Source organism: Sinocyclocheilus grahami, unplaced genomic scaffold (assembly GCF_001515645.1).
Source record: "Sinocyclocheilus grahami isolate Dianchi unplaced genomic scaffold, SAMN03320097.WGS_v1.1 scaffold158.1, whole genome shotgun sequence".
Taxonomy (NCBI): domain Eukaryota; kingdom Metazoa; phylum Chordata; class Actinopteri; order Cypriniformes; family Cyprinidae; genus Sinocyclocheilus; species Sinocyclocheilus grahami.
This window is the reverse complement of record NW_015505337.1, coordinates 992,383-1,011,359: the sequence shown is the minus strand read 5'-3', so window position 1 is coordinate 1,011,359 and position 18,977 is coordinate 992,383. Positions and strand designations below refer to the sequence as shown.

At 37.6% G+C, this 18,977-nt stretch overlaps 2 protein-coding genes across 3 annotated transcripts in view; one reads left to right on the top strand and one right to left on the bottom strand.

The window, feature by feature from the left end:
- The window catches only part of LOC107592808 (transmembrane protein 121), a 31,922-nt gene extending 25,796 nt beyond the window's left edge, over positions 1-6,126 (top strand). For both annotated transcript variants that reach the window (XM_016282373.1, XM_016282374.1), the window contains one exon: positions 4,170-6,126. In XM_016282373.1, coding sequence (XP_016137859.1) covers positions 4,624-5,574 — 951 coding nt within the window. In that variant the 5' untranslated portion in view covers positions 4,170-4,623 and the 3' untranslated portion in view covers positions 5,575-6,126. The remainder of the gene's footprint in view (positions 1-4,169) is intronic.
- An 8,216-nt stretch (positions 6,127-14,342) lies between these two features.
- Positions 14,343-18,977, bottom strand: part of LOC107592800 (ras and Rab interactor 3-like) — an 18,830-nt gene continuing 14,195 nt past the window's right edge. The window contains exons 9-11 of the mRNA XM_016282363.1: positions 16,644-16,775; positions 15,626-15,789; positions 14,343-15,538 (exon numbers count right to left, since the gene is read on the bottom strand). Of these exons, the coding sequence (XP_016137849.1) occupies positions 15,212-15,538; positions 15,626-15,789; positions 16,644-16,775 (623 nt within the window). The 3' untranslated portion in view covers positions 14,343-15,211. The remainder of the gene's footprint in view (positions 15,539-15,625; positions 15,790-16,643; positions 16,776-18,977) is intronic.

Here is an 18,977-nt window from a genome sequence, read left to right as displayed (position 1 = left end):
TCAAAATGAGAATCATGGTAATGAGAATTTAGAGGGAAAATTCACTTAATTTTCATGAAAATAATGTCACAATTCAAAAATTCTCAGTAGACAATAAAATAGACTTAAATGTCTTTAATTAGATAGCATGCTTTATTTTATTTTATTTTATTTCAGATGTTTCTCTTAAATTTCCTTTAAAGAAATAAACATTTTATGCAACAAAATGAAAATGACAGTAATGAGAATTTGGAGGGAAAATGCATTTAATTGTCATGAAAATAATGTCACAGTGCAAAAAATTTCAATAGACTATAGACTTCAATGTCTTTAATTAGATAGCTTGCTTTATTTTATTTATTATTTTAACTTGTCTCAGATTTTTCTCCTACAATACTCCTAAAAGAAAAAAAAATTAAAACAGAATAACTTAAAGACTTTAGGACTGAAATCTCTGAAAACTTATCTTGATTTGTTTGATAAAGTTGTTGAGATCTTCTGAAAATAGTGAAGACGTATGTGAGATCACTCTGGTCTTTTTTCTCAGAAGACACATCTGAGAAGCAGAAATGTCTTCAATTGTGCAAAATTTATTCCCCTTGTCTAAGAGAAACAACTGAGATATTATAGAGATTTCATTTGTTATTTATACGGGTTGCAGCTGCAATGCAGCAAATTCATGTGAAATTTATGTTCTGTGCAACTGTGTTGCATTTTGAAGCCATTAGCAAACATAGAGCACTGCATGTAATGCTTTGCCTTATGGGCTCCTGTGAGTGTCTAAGGTTTGTCTGCTTCACAGAAGGGAAATATTCCTCATGTGTGTATTGATTGGGCTGATGAGCTCGCTCTCTACTACTCCAGACACTTATTTGCTCCCATGTGTTTTGCCACTTTAATTAAACTCTTGATTTAATGCTCTCACTCCATTGCTCTCTTCACTTACAGTACAGTACATTGGGAGAGGAATGTGTGTGGATGTGCTTGTGTGTCTGAGAAGCAAGACCGACTATGGAAAATCCAGATCTTCTACCAAAAACCCTGAACTACCATTAGATGATAATAAATAGTTGTTGTTATTTTTGCATTCTTTATACTCCTTAATATCCCTTGTAATTTTACTTTATATTTCACATAGCAACCTTATTTCTCAAAGTTGCAACAGAATGTCATATTAAAAGAGATTTAGCATGAATAGGCTACCTTATTCATATGTATATGCGTACACGTTTAAACTATTGAAGCAAAATACATAAAAATAATCCGCAAATCATGCTTTGTGTGATGCATTTAAGTCTCAATCTGTGGTTCCCTCCACCCTCTCTCCAAAGTAAATAGTTCAATCTTCCGCTCAGCTGCACGTTCTGAAACTGAACAGATGAGAGAAGTTCACGAGGTCAGAGAGTCATGTTGTCAGAAATGAAAATCTGTGCACTAGAATAGAAAATAAAGGGAGAAGAAGGAGGCCGGAAGCAATGTAGAGGCACAATGCATAACCAAATTCTGTTCTGAGGAGTGTAACAGAGCAGTCATATTGAAAGAACAGACAAATTAAGTTACTGCACATGTCAGAAACAAGACAGTTGATACTTTGTAATATTAATGTTTTATTTATTTATTTGTGGAATTAGAAAAGGTAACATGATTTAAACTGGGGTCACTCAATAATGTCTCACAAGGCAATTTATCTGCACATGTCCATCAGGTCCCATCCCTGCTTTACATAATGTTTCAGAAGTGGTATTGATCCATTGCACAATTTACACTGAATAGAGCCAGAATTCCTATCCAAAGCTAAAAGCATTGATAAATGCATGTAAAATCATGATTGCGGAAACAGCAGAATACACAATACAAGATATACTGCCACATGCGCTCCATATTTCTCTTCAACATCCATTAGTTCTCCATGTATTTCTCTCAGTGTACTGCTTTATTGTGTAAGATTGCTATCTCTTTGAGATAGAAATCAATCACTTGAGAAGATGTGTGAGTAAATAGTCTCAATGTTTGCTTCCATATATATCAAACATGAGTAGCATTGACGTGAAATAACTAGCAATAGGAGAATGTGAAAGTCTGCTGTGCGAGTGGTGTGCGAAATGTTGCTGTGATTGGAGTTTCATACAACAGACAGTAGATCAACGCTAACCTCTTGTTCAAATGTATGTGTTGTTCCCTAAGATTCCAGCTGAAGAGGAAATCTAGTCACGACAACATCCAGATTAACATTCAGACTGACTGTGAACACTGTGCAGTCTGAAGATTGTCTTTATCTTAGCTTCCAGCATTTCAATGCTATGCATTTCTTTTACACTTCGTGCTTACTGTGCATACTAAAACTTGCAAAGAATCAGCTGAAAATAATTTTTTTATTATTGTCATTCACGTCAAGTCACCTCACACCTAGATATCAGAGTCAGTGCACACTCTCTGCCTGTCGCACATCCAGTAATATCTCGCATTCCAGAAATCCGAGGGTTCCCTGCTGCGTTAGACTCATCATCACTTATTATCACTCTCTCAATAGAAACCGTTGCTATGGAAGCTGGTGACTCAGAACTCATAGGAATATTAGGGAATTATATTCTAGCAGCTGACACTCTCGTGCCTAAGTATGGATACTGCTGCATAGCGAGATCTTGCTTATAGAACCCATACAAATAAAAGAGGAATTTTCAATTTAAAGGGGTCATATGATGCGATTTTAATTTTTCCTTTTCTTTAATGTGTTATGTAGCTATTTGTGCATGTATAAGATCTGCAGGGTTACAAAGCTCAAAGTCTCCCACAAAAGGATTTATTCTATCTAAAAAAGAAGGCTGATCCAGACCGGGCTAAAACGCCTCATTCAAACACCCCCCCACATCTCTACGTCACGATGTGGAGATATTTGCTTAATGCTGCCCAAATGTTCATGCAAAGAAAGAAGGCGTGGTTTCAGGAACCGCAGTAGTGTTGATGCAGCCATGTAAGGGAGACACTGTGTGTTTCTGTGCAAAAGCAAAATCACTTTATTTGGCCTTCCGGAAGTAGATGCAATGAGGAATCATTGGTTAAGATTTATGTACAACAGAACAGCACAACCCAGATGTTCGAATTTGTGCAGCGCATTTTATGGGCGACAGTTTTGTTAACCTAGGAGAGTAGCCTACAAGGCTGGCTGTGCAAAGGCTATTTCTAAAAAAAAAAAAGGGTCAATTCCGACTTTGCTATGACAATCTGGCTCTTATTCTGAATCAGCTACTGTAAGTATGTTTTCTTAATAGTTTAAGTATTTGCTATTGACTGTTCAAATGCGGAATTTTGCGCCGTGTAGAGTATCGCGTTGTGTGTGTGTGTGTGTGTGCGTGAAAGAGAGACAGTATCACATCACAGTGGAGTCAGCTTTTAATCGCGGCTTGTGTACTGCAAATACATACGAGCATCATCACTGTCAATCGACTCTGTTCCCCTTTCGGGCTTGAACTGATAGTAAAACTAAGGACATTATGTACTGTCTTTACATTTATGTTGAAAGCTGAAGCTCACGATTATGGAAAGGGGCGTTACTTTTCCGACGCGTGCTTGTGATGTTCGGCCAATCACAATGCACTGGGTCAGCTGGCCAATCAGAGCAGACTGTGGTTGTCGGAAGGAGGGGCTTTGTAGAAAACGATGGGTTTGAGAGAGGCGGGGCATAGAGGAACTACAATAATGTACAATATTTGAAAAATAATGTGTTTTTTGAACATTAAAGCATGTCAACATATTTTGTTACACCAAATAGTCAAAATAATGATTTTTAAAATAGCATCATATGACCCCTTTAAAGTATTCAAAAGTGAGAACTTGAGGAATGAAGTAAGGGGAAAAAAGAGCCTGAGATCATAATTCAGGCTACATTGGACCAGCTCACCAGCTCTATGCACTATAAGTGACTGAATGCTTACTTTTACACACAAAAAGTATTCCTTTTCGGATATTTAAACATGACAAATTCAGTGTCCTTCAAAACAGCTAAAGCCTAGTCAACATAAAAGGCTTTAGAGGAAGGTGAAATGAACCCAAGGACTCGTGGGATGGTTAGTTACATCTGATTGTGCTAAATTACCACAGTGACCCCTAGTGTTTTGTTTTAAAGCTTCATCGGCTGGAACAAGGTCAAAAACATTCTGAAGAGAACTAATTTTTCTTTCTTTAATTCACAGGCGCTCAAAGCCGGCAGAGCAGAAAGAGAGCTGTGACCACCCATTCCGTCTTCACGACTGGCAGTACGCTCAGCTCCGATGCAGGAGTAAGAGACAGCGACAAGAGATCAGCACAGAATCCAGCCATGCTGTTTATATGGGTCAGCTGACACAAACAAGCAGGCCCATGTCGGTAAGGTCAGGAAGTCGACACAATCTGGCTCAGCAGTGGATAAACATACAGATATATCACGGTCACGTCGAATCAAAGAGATATTGACATACGAAACTAGTGTGGAGGCCATGTGAAGCTCGAAATGCGGTAAAGAGCGGCCATTGGACTGTGTGGAGCTTTGCTGAACGGGCTCCTCAGTCACCAGCATCAATGGACAACAGTTTGCACACCATGAACTAACCTTGCTATTTTTGAAGGATACGATTTGTTCATTTTTTACTTTGATAAACAGACAGCACCATGGTTCTGCCACCACCTGACAAGCGGCATGTGTGTTTAACCACCATTGTGATCATGACCAGCATGGCCTTCATGGATGCCTACCTTGTGGAGCAGAACCAGGGCCCACGCAAAATTGGGGTCTGCATTATCGTCTTGGTTGGAGATATTTGCTTTCTTATAGTCCTGCGATACGTGGCAGTGTGGGTTGGGGCTGAGGTGAGGACTGCGAAGCGTGGCTACGCCATGATCCTCTGGTTTCTCTACATATTTGTTCTGGAGATCAAGCTGTACTTTGTCTTCCAGAACTACAAAGCTGACCGTAAAAGTCTGGAGACAGTAGCTCGGAAGGCATTGACTTTGTTGTTATCGGTTTGCGTACCTGGACTCTACCTCGTCCTGGTCGCGCTCGACAGTATGGAGTATGTAAGAACCTTCCGGAAGAAGGAGGACATGCGGGGTCGACTCTTTTGGGTGGCACTTGACCTTCTGGATGTCCTGGACATCCAGGCTAACCTTTGGGAGCCACAAAGGACAGGCCTGCCCATCTGGGCCGAGGGTCTTATGTTCTTCTACTGCTACATCCTGTTGCTTATCCTGCCTTGCGTTTCTCTGAGTGAGATCAGCGTGCAGGGTGAGCATGTGTCACCTCAGAAGATGATGCTCTACCCAGTCCTCAGCTTGGTGACCATCAATATTGTCACCATCCTCATCAGAGGCGTCAACATGGTGCTGTTCCAAGACAGCAGAGTCTCGACCATCTTCATTGGGAAGAACGTTGTTGCTATTGCCACTAAGGCCTGCACCTTCCTGGAGTATCGGCGACAAGTTAAGGAGTTCCCCCCGCAAGACCCAGTCGGGATTGCCATGGAGATACAGCAGAACTCTGTGCCACACAATCAAACTCTTCCAAACGCCATGACCACCCTCCCAGAAGAGCCCTCACCGGCCCGTGAGGTCATTGACACGTGACCAGAGCTGACAAAAACTTTAGTGTTAAGGGGGAAAGAAGACAACCTTAGTGAGTTCAGACCGGGACATGATGAAGTATCCTTCTGGTCCCTTTACTACTGAGCAAGGAGTTCAGCCCTAAGATTACTATTTTGAAGAATTTTTAAAGTCCTACTCATCTAAGCTGAGTGTTCAAAGGCCATTGATGCTCAGATGCACAAATGGTGGCTCACAAAATCCTGATTTTAACCAGATTTTGTAATTTCAAGCAGCTGTTTTGTGATGTGTGATAGATATGGGATGTTTTTTAAAGAGATTTCTGTTATGGTGGCTCTCATTGCTCTCCACATGGTATCCGCACAGATTTCTGTAGAATCTGAATGCTCGTCGTTTTCAAAGTTCAAAGTTGCCTTGCCCCTTGTGTGTTAATTTATTAAATATTTTGGCTAGTTTGAATATGCTTTCAGCTATAAATGAGAGTCCAGTACTCTCAGATCACCGTGTTTAAATGCATTTCATACAATTTTGAAGATCCCGCCCCCAAAAAATAAGTGCATAGAATGTGAGGAAATCCCATCTAGGCTTGCTGATGAGCGAAAAATGAGAAAGAAGCATACCAAGTTCAGTCCACTCCTCCTACCATAATCTGTAAACAGATCTGAGGCAAGAAGTGAACTTCAAGTGAACTTCAAATTATGTTTTGAAGATTTATGTAAAATTTCATTGAAGATGAAAATGATTTTTTTGCGTGTTAAGAAGTGCGCATGTTTTAAAGTGAAACAACTCTCACAGGATTCTTTTCCTGGGAATTAAAATGGGAACTACAAACTTTTAATTTGCCAAAATTAATTTTCAGTCTTTATGAGTTTTGTACGTGTGTATAGAGAGAATGGAAGACAGAATGAAAGAGAGTTCATTAAAAAACAGATGATATTGGATGGTAATACATTAATTAATATACAATCCAGTTGTTTTTAAGGAGATAATTGTATTATTATTATTATTATTATTACAATTATTATTAGTATTTTGTTTCTTTTCTTTTAGCTGTGACATTTTAAATGTTGCAAAATGTAATAAAACCTCCATAATCTTGAAACTGTGGTGTAATGGACATTGACAGCTGAAATATGCCCCTTTAAAGCAGCAAATGCAGATCCAGCTAACACTGAACGTCAAGGTAATCAAAGTCATTCTAACTGGTAAACATTAACCACACAGCATTCAGTCCCACACTAAGACAACACTTGTGCCAGAACCACTGAGAAACGCCAGGGCTGGGTGATTCTACATGAGCTTTGAGACGCAGTTCCACTTGGTGAGAATGGGGTGCAGAAAGCAATTTGGCTACTGCTGATTGGCTCTGGCTGCCATGTAGGCCAGCTGTAGGGAGTGATAAATTACAGTTCCTGCGATCCTCAGCCCTCTCATCCATCTCACCGTTATAGAGTTTCTATAGGCTTCCTCGCCACGAGGCCTAAGCAGCAGGAAGATTTCTTAACAGAGACGCCGGTACCTTCCATAAGAGCCATAAATTGTTCCTCTGCACTTCTAAACTGACACGTAGACACTTTTGACACCTGGAGATAAATGTTGAACTGTGTGAGTCAATCACTTTCTGCTGAAATGTATTATCCCCATCAAACAGCCTATAAATTACCTCTTGGAGGCTGTTGACATAACCATCCACGCAGGATTCATGAGAAGAGTTTTTAACAACTCCTGGCGCTACTTGCGAGACTTGACCTTTGTAAAGCCATTTTCAAAGGTAAAGGAAATAAACACTGAAAAATTCCAGCAAATGACCTGAAGCAGCGATTCAGCTTTCACAGTCTCTGCTGTCAGAGATTTCCTCATACTTCAAGCCTCTCCAATCAGTTGATTAATCGCCTGCTAGCTCGGGGCTAATGAGGTCATGAGGGTGTATTTAACCATGGCCCTATTTAATTTTCTGCTGTCAGAACATTAAAATTTCCATTTTAAGCACATCATAATTCGGCTTGGCGATAAATTACTGATATCATCATGGGAGGTCCTATCTCCTCTGACACACAGCTCAATTTACCACCTTGGTTCACTTCATGGTACCTTTACAGCATCTCAAAAAATCTATTCATCCAGATAATGTAATCCACTGCTATCAAATATGTAGGCAACCTGTTACCAATGTGTTTTCTAACCTATTTTAAATTATACTAAATCTTGTAGACATCTTGAAAATTCGTATAGGCAATATATGGCATATTTCTCTGTAACTGTAGCTATGCATCATTGGGTGATATCAACAAGGCTCCAGAAGGGGAATAAAATGGTCGACAAAAAGAAAAAAATGTTACAATAATTTAATATTTCGTCATGATTGGAAAGCTTTACGTTTATGGTTTCATCAGCTATCATCTCATAAGCAAACAGCGCAAACAATGACTTATATGAAGTCATTTTATTAATAAGTCAAAATGTTGAACGAAACAGCATTTGTGAACAGTTTGAATCAGACTCTCACTTGTTGAATCATTTAGAGCTGTTACTCTATTGACTAATTGATTGTACATTTTAGAGCTTCTAAGTTTGCTGTGTAAATTAATAATGCTATTCTACAACACGTGGACTGAAACTAATCATCTAATACACTGAAGAACTGACTTTGAATGTCAAATGGTATTCACATTGCGTCACATACGGTATGTCTTATATGTAGAAGCATTTAACAAACTGTTGACAAAAAAAACTAATGCACACAAAAAAAAAGTGTGTAAATCTATTATGGCAGCTCATATTCCATGCATCCCATTAAACCATTTTAAAATTGCTCAAAGTCATACAAATAGTTTTCAGGTGTTTATTCAAATCATGATCAGACCAACAAACACATCATGCGTTTTCCTTTTTCAAAGATCATAAAAAAAGAGAGGAAACACCTTAATCTACATACATTTTTTAAATATTTGTGTCAAGAGTTTTTTAAAGGGACAGATCACCCCAAAAAAATTAAAGTTCTTATCATTTACTTACCATCATGTCATTTCAAAACCATATGATTTACTTTCTTGTTGGAAAAAAAGCAGGTGGGACATTGTGCTAAATATCACTTTTTGTGTCCCAGGCAGAAAAAAAAATCATACGGGATTAAAATGCATGAGTATAGATAACAGAATTTTTATTTTTGGTTGAACTAACCCTTTAACTTGGTTACATTATCTGTGATGCTCAAATGTGTTTTTCTCCTACATGAAATGTAATATTTTTCAACATATTTTATATATATATACAAATACATAAACATTCTAATTACTTAGAATTAACTACTAAGAGTTTCTGCATATAGGAATTTAGCCATTTCTGTCTTTCCATTGCCGTCAAAAGCTTACTCTTCTCTCTAAATGCAGCGTCATCTGCCACCACTATGTTTCTCTTCTGCTGGTGACCCACCCGTGAAGGCCAGTTGCCCGGCCAGCCCTTCACCAGCTCCTCCTCCATCTGTGACTGGCTGAGGGGAAGCCAATCATCCCCCACCAGCTGTTCTGTCCCAGCCTTAGCTGCACCAAAATCTGGGGCAGTCAGCATCTGAATGCTCCAGTCACGGAGTGAGATGGAAGGGTACAGAACTTCCCACTGTTCACCTTTGGAGTCCTCTTGACCAATAGCAGGCAAGTTACTGTTTAGGAGAATGAGAAGTGTCAGAAATGTGTCTAGCGAATAATAGAAAGCTACTGTAAAAAAGTGTAGGAAATTTTTACTATGGACAATGAAACCAAGATTTTTAATTTTCTTTTACAGAGCAGCTGCTTGAAAAATATATTTTTACACCCATAATTGGAGTTGAATTAACTGTCTGGCAATTTTATTCATAGAACCCTAAAATACAGGGGTGTCCAAACTCGGCCCTGGAGGGCCACTGTCCTGCAGAGTTTAATTGTTTAATTGGGGTTGGAGCTAAACTCTGCAGGACAGTGGCCCTCCAGGACCGAGTTTGGACACCCCTGCTATAATCTATTAAATGCTGCCAACTTATAAATCATATCTACAAAAATCCTTTTAATGAACAAGAAATTAAATATATATATATATATTTTAAGGTTTCCATAGCAGAACCTCTGGTACTTAAGGCAAATTTGTTCTCTGTGAGAAAAAAAAAAGAGACTTCCATGTAAAATTTTGTCTATAGCTCAAATGGAGTTTTATGTTTTGAATATTGCAAATTTAACAACTAGTTGCTAAGTAACCACACATCTCATCCATCCCATAATTACACAGAATGCAATTAACTACAGACTCGTCATGAATTCAAAGTTTGGTGAGTTTTCACCAAAGGGATACATAGCTGTTCAATATGAGGAATAACAACAAAATCAATAATAATATGAGCAGTTATACCTTTGCAGATGTCGAAGTTGAGGCTGGGGAAATGCAGATGTCGTCAGTGTCACACTCATCAGGACTAAGAACAATAGGGCAGGACGAAGAAGCAAGGGTAAAGCCACCATCTACAGATGAATATGTTGACCAAGACATAATAGTAGTCAAATATTTCTGTACCATTGTGAGAAGTAGAGAAGATACATGCGCAACATCCAAAATGTATATTGAATGTAATATACTTAGATATGAGAAATATGAGGAATGCTGACTATTGCTAGAAGACCGTTCTGAGTCCAGGCCACTTTGAAATTAAACTCGTACAGCCAATCAGAAGTATATTTCAAACACCTATATAAATTATTCACACCCTTTCACTTACTTACATTATACAGCAGTATTTTAGAACAGATTGAAAAGGTACATATTAATAACTGTCTTTTTATATTTTTAAAATACAAGACAGTTCAGCTGATTTATCATGAAATGTTAATGTCAGTTCTGCTTTATCTGTTCTCTATTATATTTCAAAAACATTTAAAACTACAACATTTTAATGAATAAATAAATATAAATAGTATTTTTAAATAATCTAGTCCTTTTAAAATGCCCAAAAGCATCCTAGAGAAAAACCTTAAATTATAAACGTCTCTGTAACCAATTTTTGTAAAAATCAATATAAATGCAAATATATTTAAATTATTTTAGAACATTACATTTTAGAATTAGTTAATAGTAAAATATTATTATTAAATATAGCATACATTGTTTAATAATAACCAATATTTTAATATGCATTTATGCATTCATTTTATTTCAATATATTATAATTTACAATTATAGTCAAATTAATATTAAAATTTATGGCACCTTTGTGGAGAAGCTCTTCCTCTTGGCTGTGTGTTGCTGTGAAGTTCTTTGTCTGGAGTCAAAAATCCAATCAGTCTTGTGTGACTCCAAGCTAGTTTGCAAATCTTCCATGCAATGTCTCAAAGAGGTTCGTGATTGTCTAATATTTCTGTCTATCTCTCAAGGTAGGTATTTAATTGTTGAGAAGTTGCCTATGGTACCTCTTCGTATGTATTGCTTTATCAACTTCTCAGATTGTAGCTCTACCCCAAACTCTGTTGTGCATTGTCAGGTGCCAGTGTGAAGATATACAGGCTTTGCTTGTGTGGGATTATATATACCTCTCTTTTTGTCAGAAGTTTTAGGGAGAAACAGAAAAGATAAAAGGGCATGTGTCACTCTTGAAACGGAAACAGAGCTGAAACAGAGAAGGCCACACCCCTGACCGTCCTGTTTGGATGGAGCCTTAAAATAGAGGAAAGCATCAGAGAAGAAAAGACGGCTGTTTGGACGTCAGTGCACCTAATGATGTCTCAAAAAAGGAAAAAAGATAAATCTGGAAAGTGCCACATGATCACAAAATCATGATCAAAACTACATGTTCCAGCTTTTCCGTACTATGGTGTAGCCTATAATGTCCTTGACTCAAGCGCGTGACCTACCTGTCGCTGGGCGTAACCTATAGGATCATGAGTTACAAGATAAGGGTCGGTAATGAGGATCCTCAACCGAATTTGAAGTGACGTGTTTGCCGTCCTCAAGCAGCCTACGCACACGTTTGGATTCTAGGCCAAGCAAGACGTCACTCTCATTAAATTTGAAAGGCCCTGTCAAACACGCTGAAACCCCCACAAGACAATTTGTCGCATTTTACGCAACCACAGGTAGGCTTTTGCTTCAGAAACACTCCACACAATCTGACAACTGTTAAAACCCTCATGTGAGATAAAAAAAAATTTCACACATAAGGAACACCTTGTTTTCTAATGGAAATGTGTGTGTTTACTAGCTAGCCTATATATTTCATTGTTATGTAATATAAACATTAATTACGCACTCATTCAATCTATAGGCGACATCCGGAGAACGAAAAAAATCATTTTCATTCAGCACAGGAAGGCTTGTTACCGAAGCGGACTTTAGCGAGGTCTCATTTAAAATAATGGGCAGTGGTTGTGAGTGCAAGGTTCAGACGAGCAGGTCCTGACAGTCATTATAGAGGACATGAGTGGAGGGACAAGAATGAAAGCGTCGAAGGAAAGAATCAGGGCGTGAGGCAGACGAGGTCGAGGGATTCAGCGGCGAGAGGCTGAGGAGATGATCTGAAGCGCTTGGTAAACTTTTCACTCAACTTTGGTTGTAATCCATAGATCTGCAAGTTTTACCACTGTTAACCGCGACTGTGAGTCATAAGTGATTTTTTTTTGTTTTTTTTCCCCAAGCTAGCACTCTCTCTTCTCTCTTTTTTTCCTCACCTCCTGGTCTTTCATATCCTCATCTAAACCTCGGGATTTGTGCTCACAAACTGTGAAATATCTCAAACTTTACTTAAAGATCATCTGTTGATCTTCTGGAGAGACATTTTTCGGAGAGGTGATTCTTAAAGTAAACTGCTTTGAGATTTAAACAATATGTCAGAGACCAGAAATGTCGTTAGGAGTGAAAAATGAGCACTTAAAAGTCACTGCTATCTCAAGCTAAGACTATGAAAATGAATATGTTCTGAATATAAATGAATATCTGAACATCTGTGAGGGGAACGTGGCAGTGGAACATTAAAAAAGGCTCCAGTTTTTCTCAGGTTGTGATAACATTAGCCTTCCTATCATTAGCATTCAAGAGCCAACACAGAAAGATGCTTTTTTTACGGCAAGATTATGTACGAGATCTACAAGATAAGGCTAATGGCGGCCATGATATCCAGCCAAACCTTGACCCTTTGAGACAAAATTAATTTCCGGTCTATAGTTCTTTCTAAAGGTCTAAAACTGTCTATTATGTATATGGTGTGATGTTATGCAAATAAATCCCTTTCATGAAGCGCCCATTAAAAGGTAATCAGCTGGGACGTGTTATGGTCACTTCAGGGAAGCAATTTGCCATTTATGATCATGTGATCCTGGGTGCATTTGTAGGATTCATTGATGAAATTGGTGTAATTTATTTGAGATGCTGTGTGGGATTTAAACATTTAAACCATACACGAAATTATAATATAATAAATTTGAATTAAAAGATGCAATGTTTATGCAAACACTATTTGCACAGTAATCTTAACTGATATAAATATGAATTTTGGTGTTATGTTAAGACAACATTCAGATTCAATTTTGTGTAGGCTGTACTAAACAGCCATATGAGGAAATAATGCCTTACAGCTAGTGTTCACTTGCTCACTTTCGAATGGAATTCCCCCTGAGAACTCACATGATGTCACTTCCTCTTATATCATTTAAAAGACACTTCTCTGTTGGAGATTAATCTAGTGTGACTGGGGGGAAAAACATAATAGAAAAGTTTAAGAAGAAAGTCTATATGCTATGTAGAAAATGCATAGACTTTGCTTTCAAATTTTTTTAAAATCACCATTAATGCATTACATAATATTTTAACAGAGCTGGTTTCTAATTAAATTTGAATTGCCAGGTTTAAGCTTCTAAAATAGCAGATTTTTGTGTTTAGTGCACCATCAGACACAAACCGCTCAGTGATTTTCATGGAATGACACTGTAATCGGGGATTTCAGGGATGCATTAATGAAACTGTCACATCGAAGAAGAACAGCATGACATCATACACCTCTGCAATCATCTTGTGTATTACAGTCTCATTTTTACCCTGCTGTATTTCTCTATCATTGATATGCAATAAACAGAGCTGAGCCTATCTGCCTCCAGAGAGGCTCCAACACCCAGAATTCCATAAAAGCACAGATATCCTTCCCACACGTGTCAGTCTGGAGCTAAAGCTTTGGTTCTCTCTTAAATCTGACAGGTAAAACACCCCCTCTAATTTTTGTTCATGCACAAACAAGATGGATGCTATTGTTAAATCTCTTGTACTAACTAATATGAGGTTTCTTTAAATAACTGTCCGTGGGCAGTGTTGTTCTGAATCACATTTAGATTTTCAGGGTAGCAGTTTGAAGAGTTACTGTAGTTGTAAAGACCCTTAAATTCACTCTTATACAACAGTTTCAGCTCCATAATCTGGTCTGATGAACCATTTTGTAAAATAGCTGAAAACTGTCCGACTGTTACCACACTTAAATTTCATTTGAACTTAATTTTATATTAGTGATTATATGAGTGCCTGTTATAAATAATCTGATTACCATTTTATTGATCACTGACATCTTTTATCTTATTGGTGTTGCTTTGATTCGTTTAGTTAGGAACACCCAATAATCACATGACTCTTTTGACTTAGCCTATTGCTGTAAGTTACTCATTGTATATATAGATTACATTATATATAACGCAAATGATGAGATGGAAGTGTTTTATGGGAATCTGAAGTGGTATTTTTTAGGGAACTAACATATTAAAGTTGCCATTTCCATATGAACACACACCATATATAATGTAAAATGTATTTATTACCAGAATATATTTTTAATATAACACCAATCTTTGGTTTGACAAGTGTTGTGCTCACTGGAACAGTCTCACAATGTGTGTGATACATATGCATTCATGCTGCTTAAAAAAAACAGAGCTTATGCCTAAACTATTGTATATGTTGTGATATAAAAAGCAGCAACCGTGAATCAAATATGAATAAAATATAACACAGAGAGCATATCTGTATGGCAGTATATGATTGAAGAGCAATGCAGGTGCATAACCAGTTCAAGGTTTGTAAAGATGCATTGCTTAAAGAAACGTATAAATGAAGAAATAAGCACCGAAACAGGGTATGAGTCACAATCTGCTGAGCCCTGAGATGTGAAAAGATTTCCATATTGGAAAGATGAAGTTTCATTTGTAAATCATTAAACTTTCAAGGACTGTATAACGCTTGGGAACAACAGATCTGCTCAAGTAAAGGCTAACTAAGGTGAAAGATATATCTGTTGTGTGTGTGTGTGTGCAAATATTCTTGAGTTTCAAAAAATTATTTATTTTTATTTTTAATAATGCAGGCTCTTTATGTGAGGCTTTTCTAGGAGAAAAAATATTAGATCTTTTCAAAACAGATTTCGGATTCCAGTCCTGGTCCTTTCCAGCTCATGTTTTAAAGCAAATGCCAGCCAGCTTGTAAGCCAGTTTTTGTATTCGTTTAATTTCCCTGGGCAAATAGCACATTCTGCTATGTGGTTAGGCATCATAATGTCAGCTTACATTCTTGTGCATCACTTACATTCTTTCGTAAATTAAAGTTGTCCATTCAAGCAGCTCAAACCCTCTGCTAAAGACCCACCTATCACTGACACACATACAAACGCATTAGTTCATATCAAACTCTCTTCAGGAGCTGGTGCAGATGGCGTCTGATCCACAGACTCTTGTTCTGGCCAGCGACCGTGGCGGTAGACAAAATAATATTCCTTGCATGGCTCACTGTGGTGCAAAGTGGATTTGATGGTGAGAGGAAAATCCTCGGGAGCCAAAGGCTTGTAATGGCCGTCCACCAGCATGCTTAGGCAATAAGACTCAGGATCCAGCACCTCGAACTTCTCTGCGCACTGATTGCACAGGTCCTGAGCGGTAGTGTTGGGACGCAATCCCAAGGTCTTGGTGTTGGATCCAGCCTCCAGGAAGGACACGTTAATGAAGTCCTGACAGGAAGGTAGAACAACATAAAGAAAAAAAAATCACAGTTGACTGGCCAATGCTTTTCTAAGACATTATGGCAGTCATAATACCTGTACAGAGGAGCGTGACGCTCTGGCTTTGTTTAGGGTGCGGCGGCGCTCCCATCGATGGATGGAGTCTTGGATCTCCAAACTCAGCTGTCTGTTCACAGCTTGTTTATCAAAATTTTTGATATGCTCCAGAGCTCCATAAGTGGTGGTGAGATAGTACGAACCTAGAAGAATATAGATATGTATTGTAATGGTTATAACAGTAACTTTGCCTATTTCTAGCTGATGTTCAGTGTTGCTTTGTGACTAAAATGATAAACATTGTAAAATATGTATTTATTGGTGTCTTCAGACACTTTTTGCTTTATTGAAACTAACAAATTTATTGTTTTATTGATTATTTATTGATTTTAATGTTTTACTTTCATCCTAGACCCAGACTTTTAATCTTAAAATATGAAAATCTCTCATAAAATTATTGCTACATTATACAAGCTGTGACAATCTAAACAAAGAGTCAAACATATAAGACGATAAGCTAAGTAAATATCACCCTTGTTTAAAATATTATAATTATTTCCAATCAAGTTGTAAGTTATATTATGGAAAAAGTGCAAAATATTTTCATTTTATGCATTTGCACTAAAAAAATTATGTAGAAACAATTTTCACTCAATTATCGTAATTATAAAGAAACCGCAAGCAATACATTGAATTAAACAAATTTTTGAAGTAGAAAGACTGAAATTATTGTAAAACGTACTTCAGTAATCTTTGTTTTATTTACAACTTTGTAAAAATCATTTTTTTACATTAAGTACTATGTCAAATTATCCTTAGGAAATAAATGAGTCAGGCATTTTATTCCAAAAATCTTAAAATGTTATTTCCTCCTCGTCATATCCACCACATAATGCTTGTTAATACAATGCATCTTTTGAGAGGTAGTAGAAATGTTCATGATTACCAATAAGCAATCTATCCATTATTTACATGATCACAGTGACTATGGGTTCTTGTACGTTCACTATATGGCTTGGGTGTGTGTGTGTGTGTGTGTGTGTGTGTGTGTCCTCACCCTCTCCAAGCTGCAGTGCTGGATCCATTAGCTCCATCATGTACTCCACATCCAGCAGCAGAGCGCTGATGTTACAGCGAGCCAAGACGTACATCAGCACGGGCAGGAAATCATCAGCCCCGTGAGCCTTTCCTGTTACATAACAATCAGGAAATAATCAAAATACATTCATTAATAAAATACCCAAACATTAAATTCATATCACATCAATAATACAACAAGCTCAGAACAAGTGATTTCTAAATATGAGTGGAATTTACTGGTACAGTACGTGGCAATCCATTGCTTTGAGAATAAAATCTGCATTGTGGATAATGCTGCTACAGGGGACAGATCGATGTGCTGACCACTAACAGGACACATTTTCTCATTCCCGAACGCATTCATTGCAACACTTCACTGATTCCTGTTTAGTCATTTGCTCTCCCTGTATTTTATTTGTATGTAGAATGAGAAATATATGCTGGACAGAAATGCACCCTGGACTGCGTCTGGACTCCCGCCAATACAATACAATTCAGAATATGCTGAGAGAGCCGTGCTGCATACTATAAGTGTCACAAGACTGACATTATGCTGTATGAGCAATAGGGCCAAATCATTTTAAAACGTCAGTCTTTTAATGCTTAAATTTGGACATTCGACAATTAATCTTTTAGACAAATACAAAAACATATGTTGGATGTAAAAACTGGCTTGGTATGCCCATGTCCATTACTTATCAAATATAATCAACCACAAACTAACATCTGGCTCATTTAAATATTAAAAAAACAACACTGCAGCTGTGAATATGAAAGATGAAGTCTGTAGCAAATTCAGCCTGTACCTGTCGGCTGTTAGTCTATGTTTTTGCATTAGCTTTATCCCCGGTGCAGTGAAGTAGACTGTAAATAAAATAGCTGTCAATTTGTTGGCCAAACTGGAAAGCTAATTCACCCTTGGATCCCTCAGGAATTTTTTTAATGGGTTTTTAGAGGAGCGGTTGTTGATTTCAGAATAAAATACGGTCTGTGGCTTACGTTAACTGAAGAGATTTTCATATTTTTAAGCACACAGATTCTAGTCCTTGTGTTAGTTGTAGTCCATAGTTAATGTCATCAACTTGTGATTTTAAATTGCACAACTGTTTCAAAATTCACATTTGTGTGCAATGTTGTAAAACAAAACAGGAAAGTCTCAGCAATATTAACCACAGACTCTATTTTGCTCAGAAATGAAATCCATTATTCTTAAAACAAGGGATGGCTCCAAAAGCTGAACAGCTCAGTTGCACAGTTGCGATACCTGTTCACGTTAAAACAAAATTGCATTGCAATGCCTTGCATTTTAATCTTCTCTGTGCAAGTTAATTGTCCCATTAGATGTACATCTCATTACTTAAGTATTACATTCCCACAGGAAACCTAGTCCTTTTATTATGTATCCAAAAATAGCACCTGCAGTGTAATAAAGTAAGGTTAATTTAAGATAATAAAATCAACAAAAGGAGAGCAATGAAAACTAGAACCAAAATTTCTATCTTAACTTACTATGGTTACACACCCGACAAATCTGTAAACCCATTGGACATATCTGTAGTTGAGTTCAACTTAAGTTTAATTGATAGATTAAAAAGATTAAATGAAAATGGACCATTGACACTCCTAATTGAGATTGTAGATAGAGTGTCAATGGTCCATTTGAGAGAAAGGTGGTGGTAATGCACTTATAAGTCTGCGATCTGCCGTAAAGCATGAAGAAGAAGATGACGCGAACGCCCGCAGGACAGTTCAGACATTGCAGTCAGCCTCAGGGTTTAATTTGGTTTTGTTTGTGTATGTTTTTTTGACTCTCAAAGCCGTGACTCCCATTCACTTCCATTATATGACTGACAGACTGCAATGGTTTGAGTTAAAAATCTTCGTTTATGTTCTACTGAAGAAACAAAGTCACCTACATCTTGGATGCCCTGGGGGTAAGCAGATAAACATATTTTTTTTTCATTTTTGGGTGAACTATCCCTTTAAGATTGCGGTTTGGAAGTTGTAATAGAGGAAATGGATCTCATTTGTGACTGTTCTTTGGGGTGAATAATTATTTGAATAACACTTGAATAATAGCTCTGAATCTGCAAGCATTGCTTGTCTGGGCTAATCTCAGTGCTCATGAATACCTATTAAAGAACGCACTGAAACAAGAATAGTGTGCATGGAAGGATAAAAAAGAAATATAGTAGATCAGTGGTTCTTAACTGATGTGTTGCAACCCAAAGGTGGGTCGTGACGGTTTGCTCTGATAGCAGGGGGGGGGGGGGGGAAAGGGGAAAAAAAAAACCCAAATAAAAAAATGGGC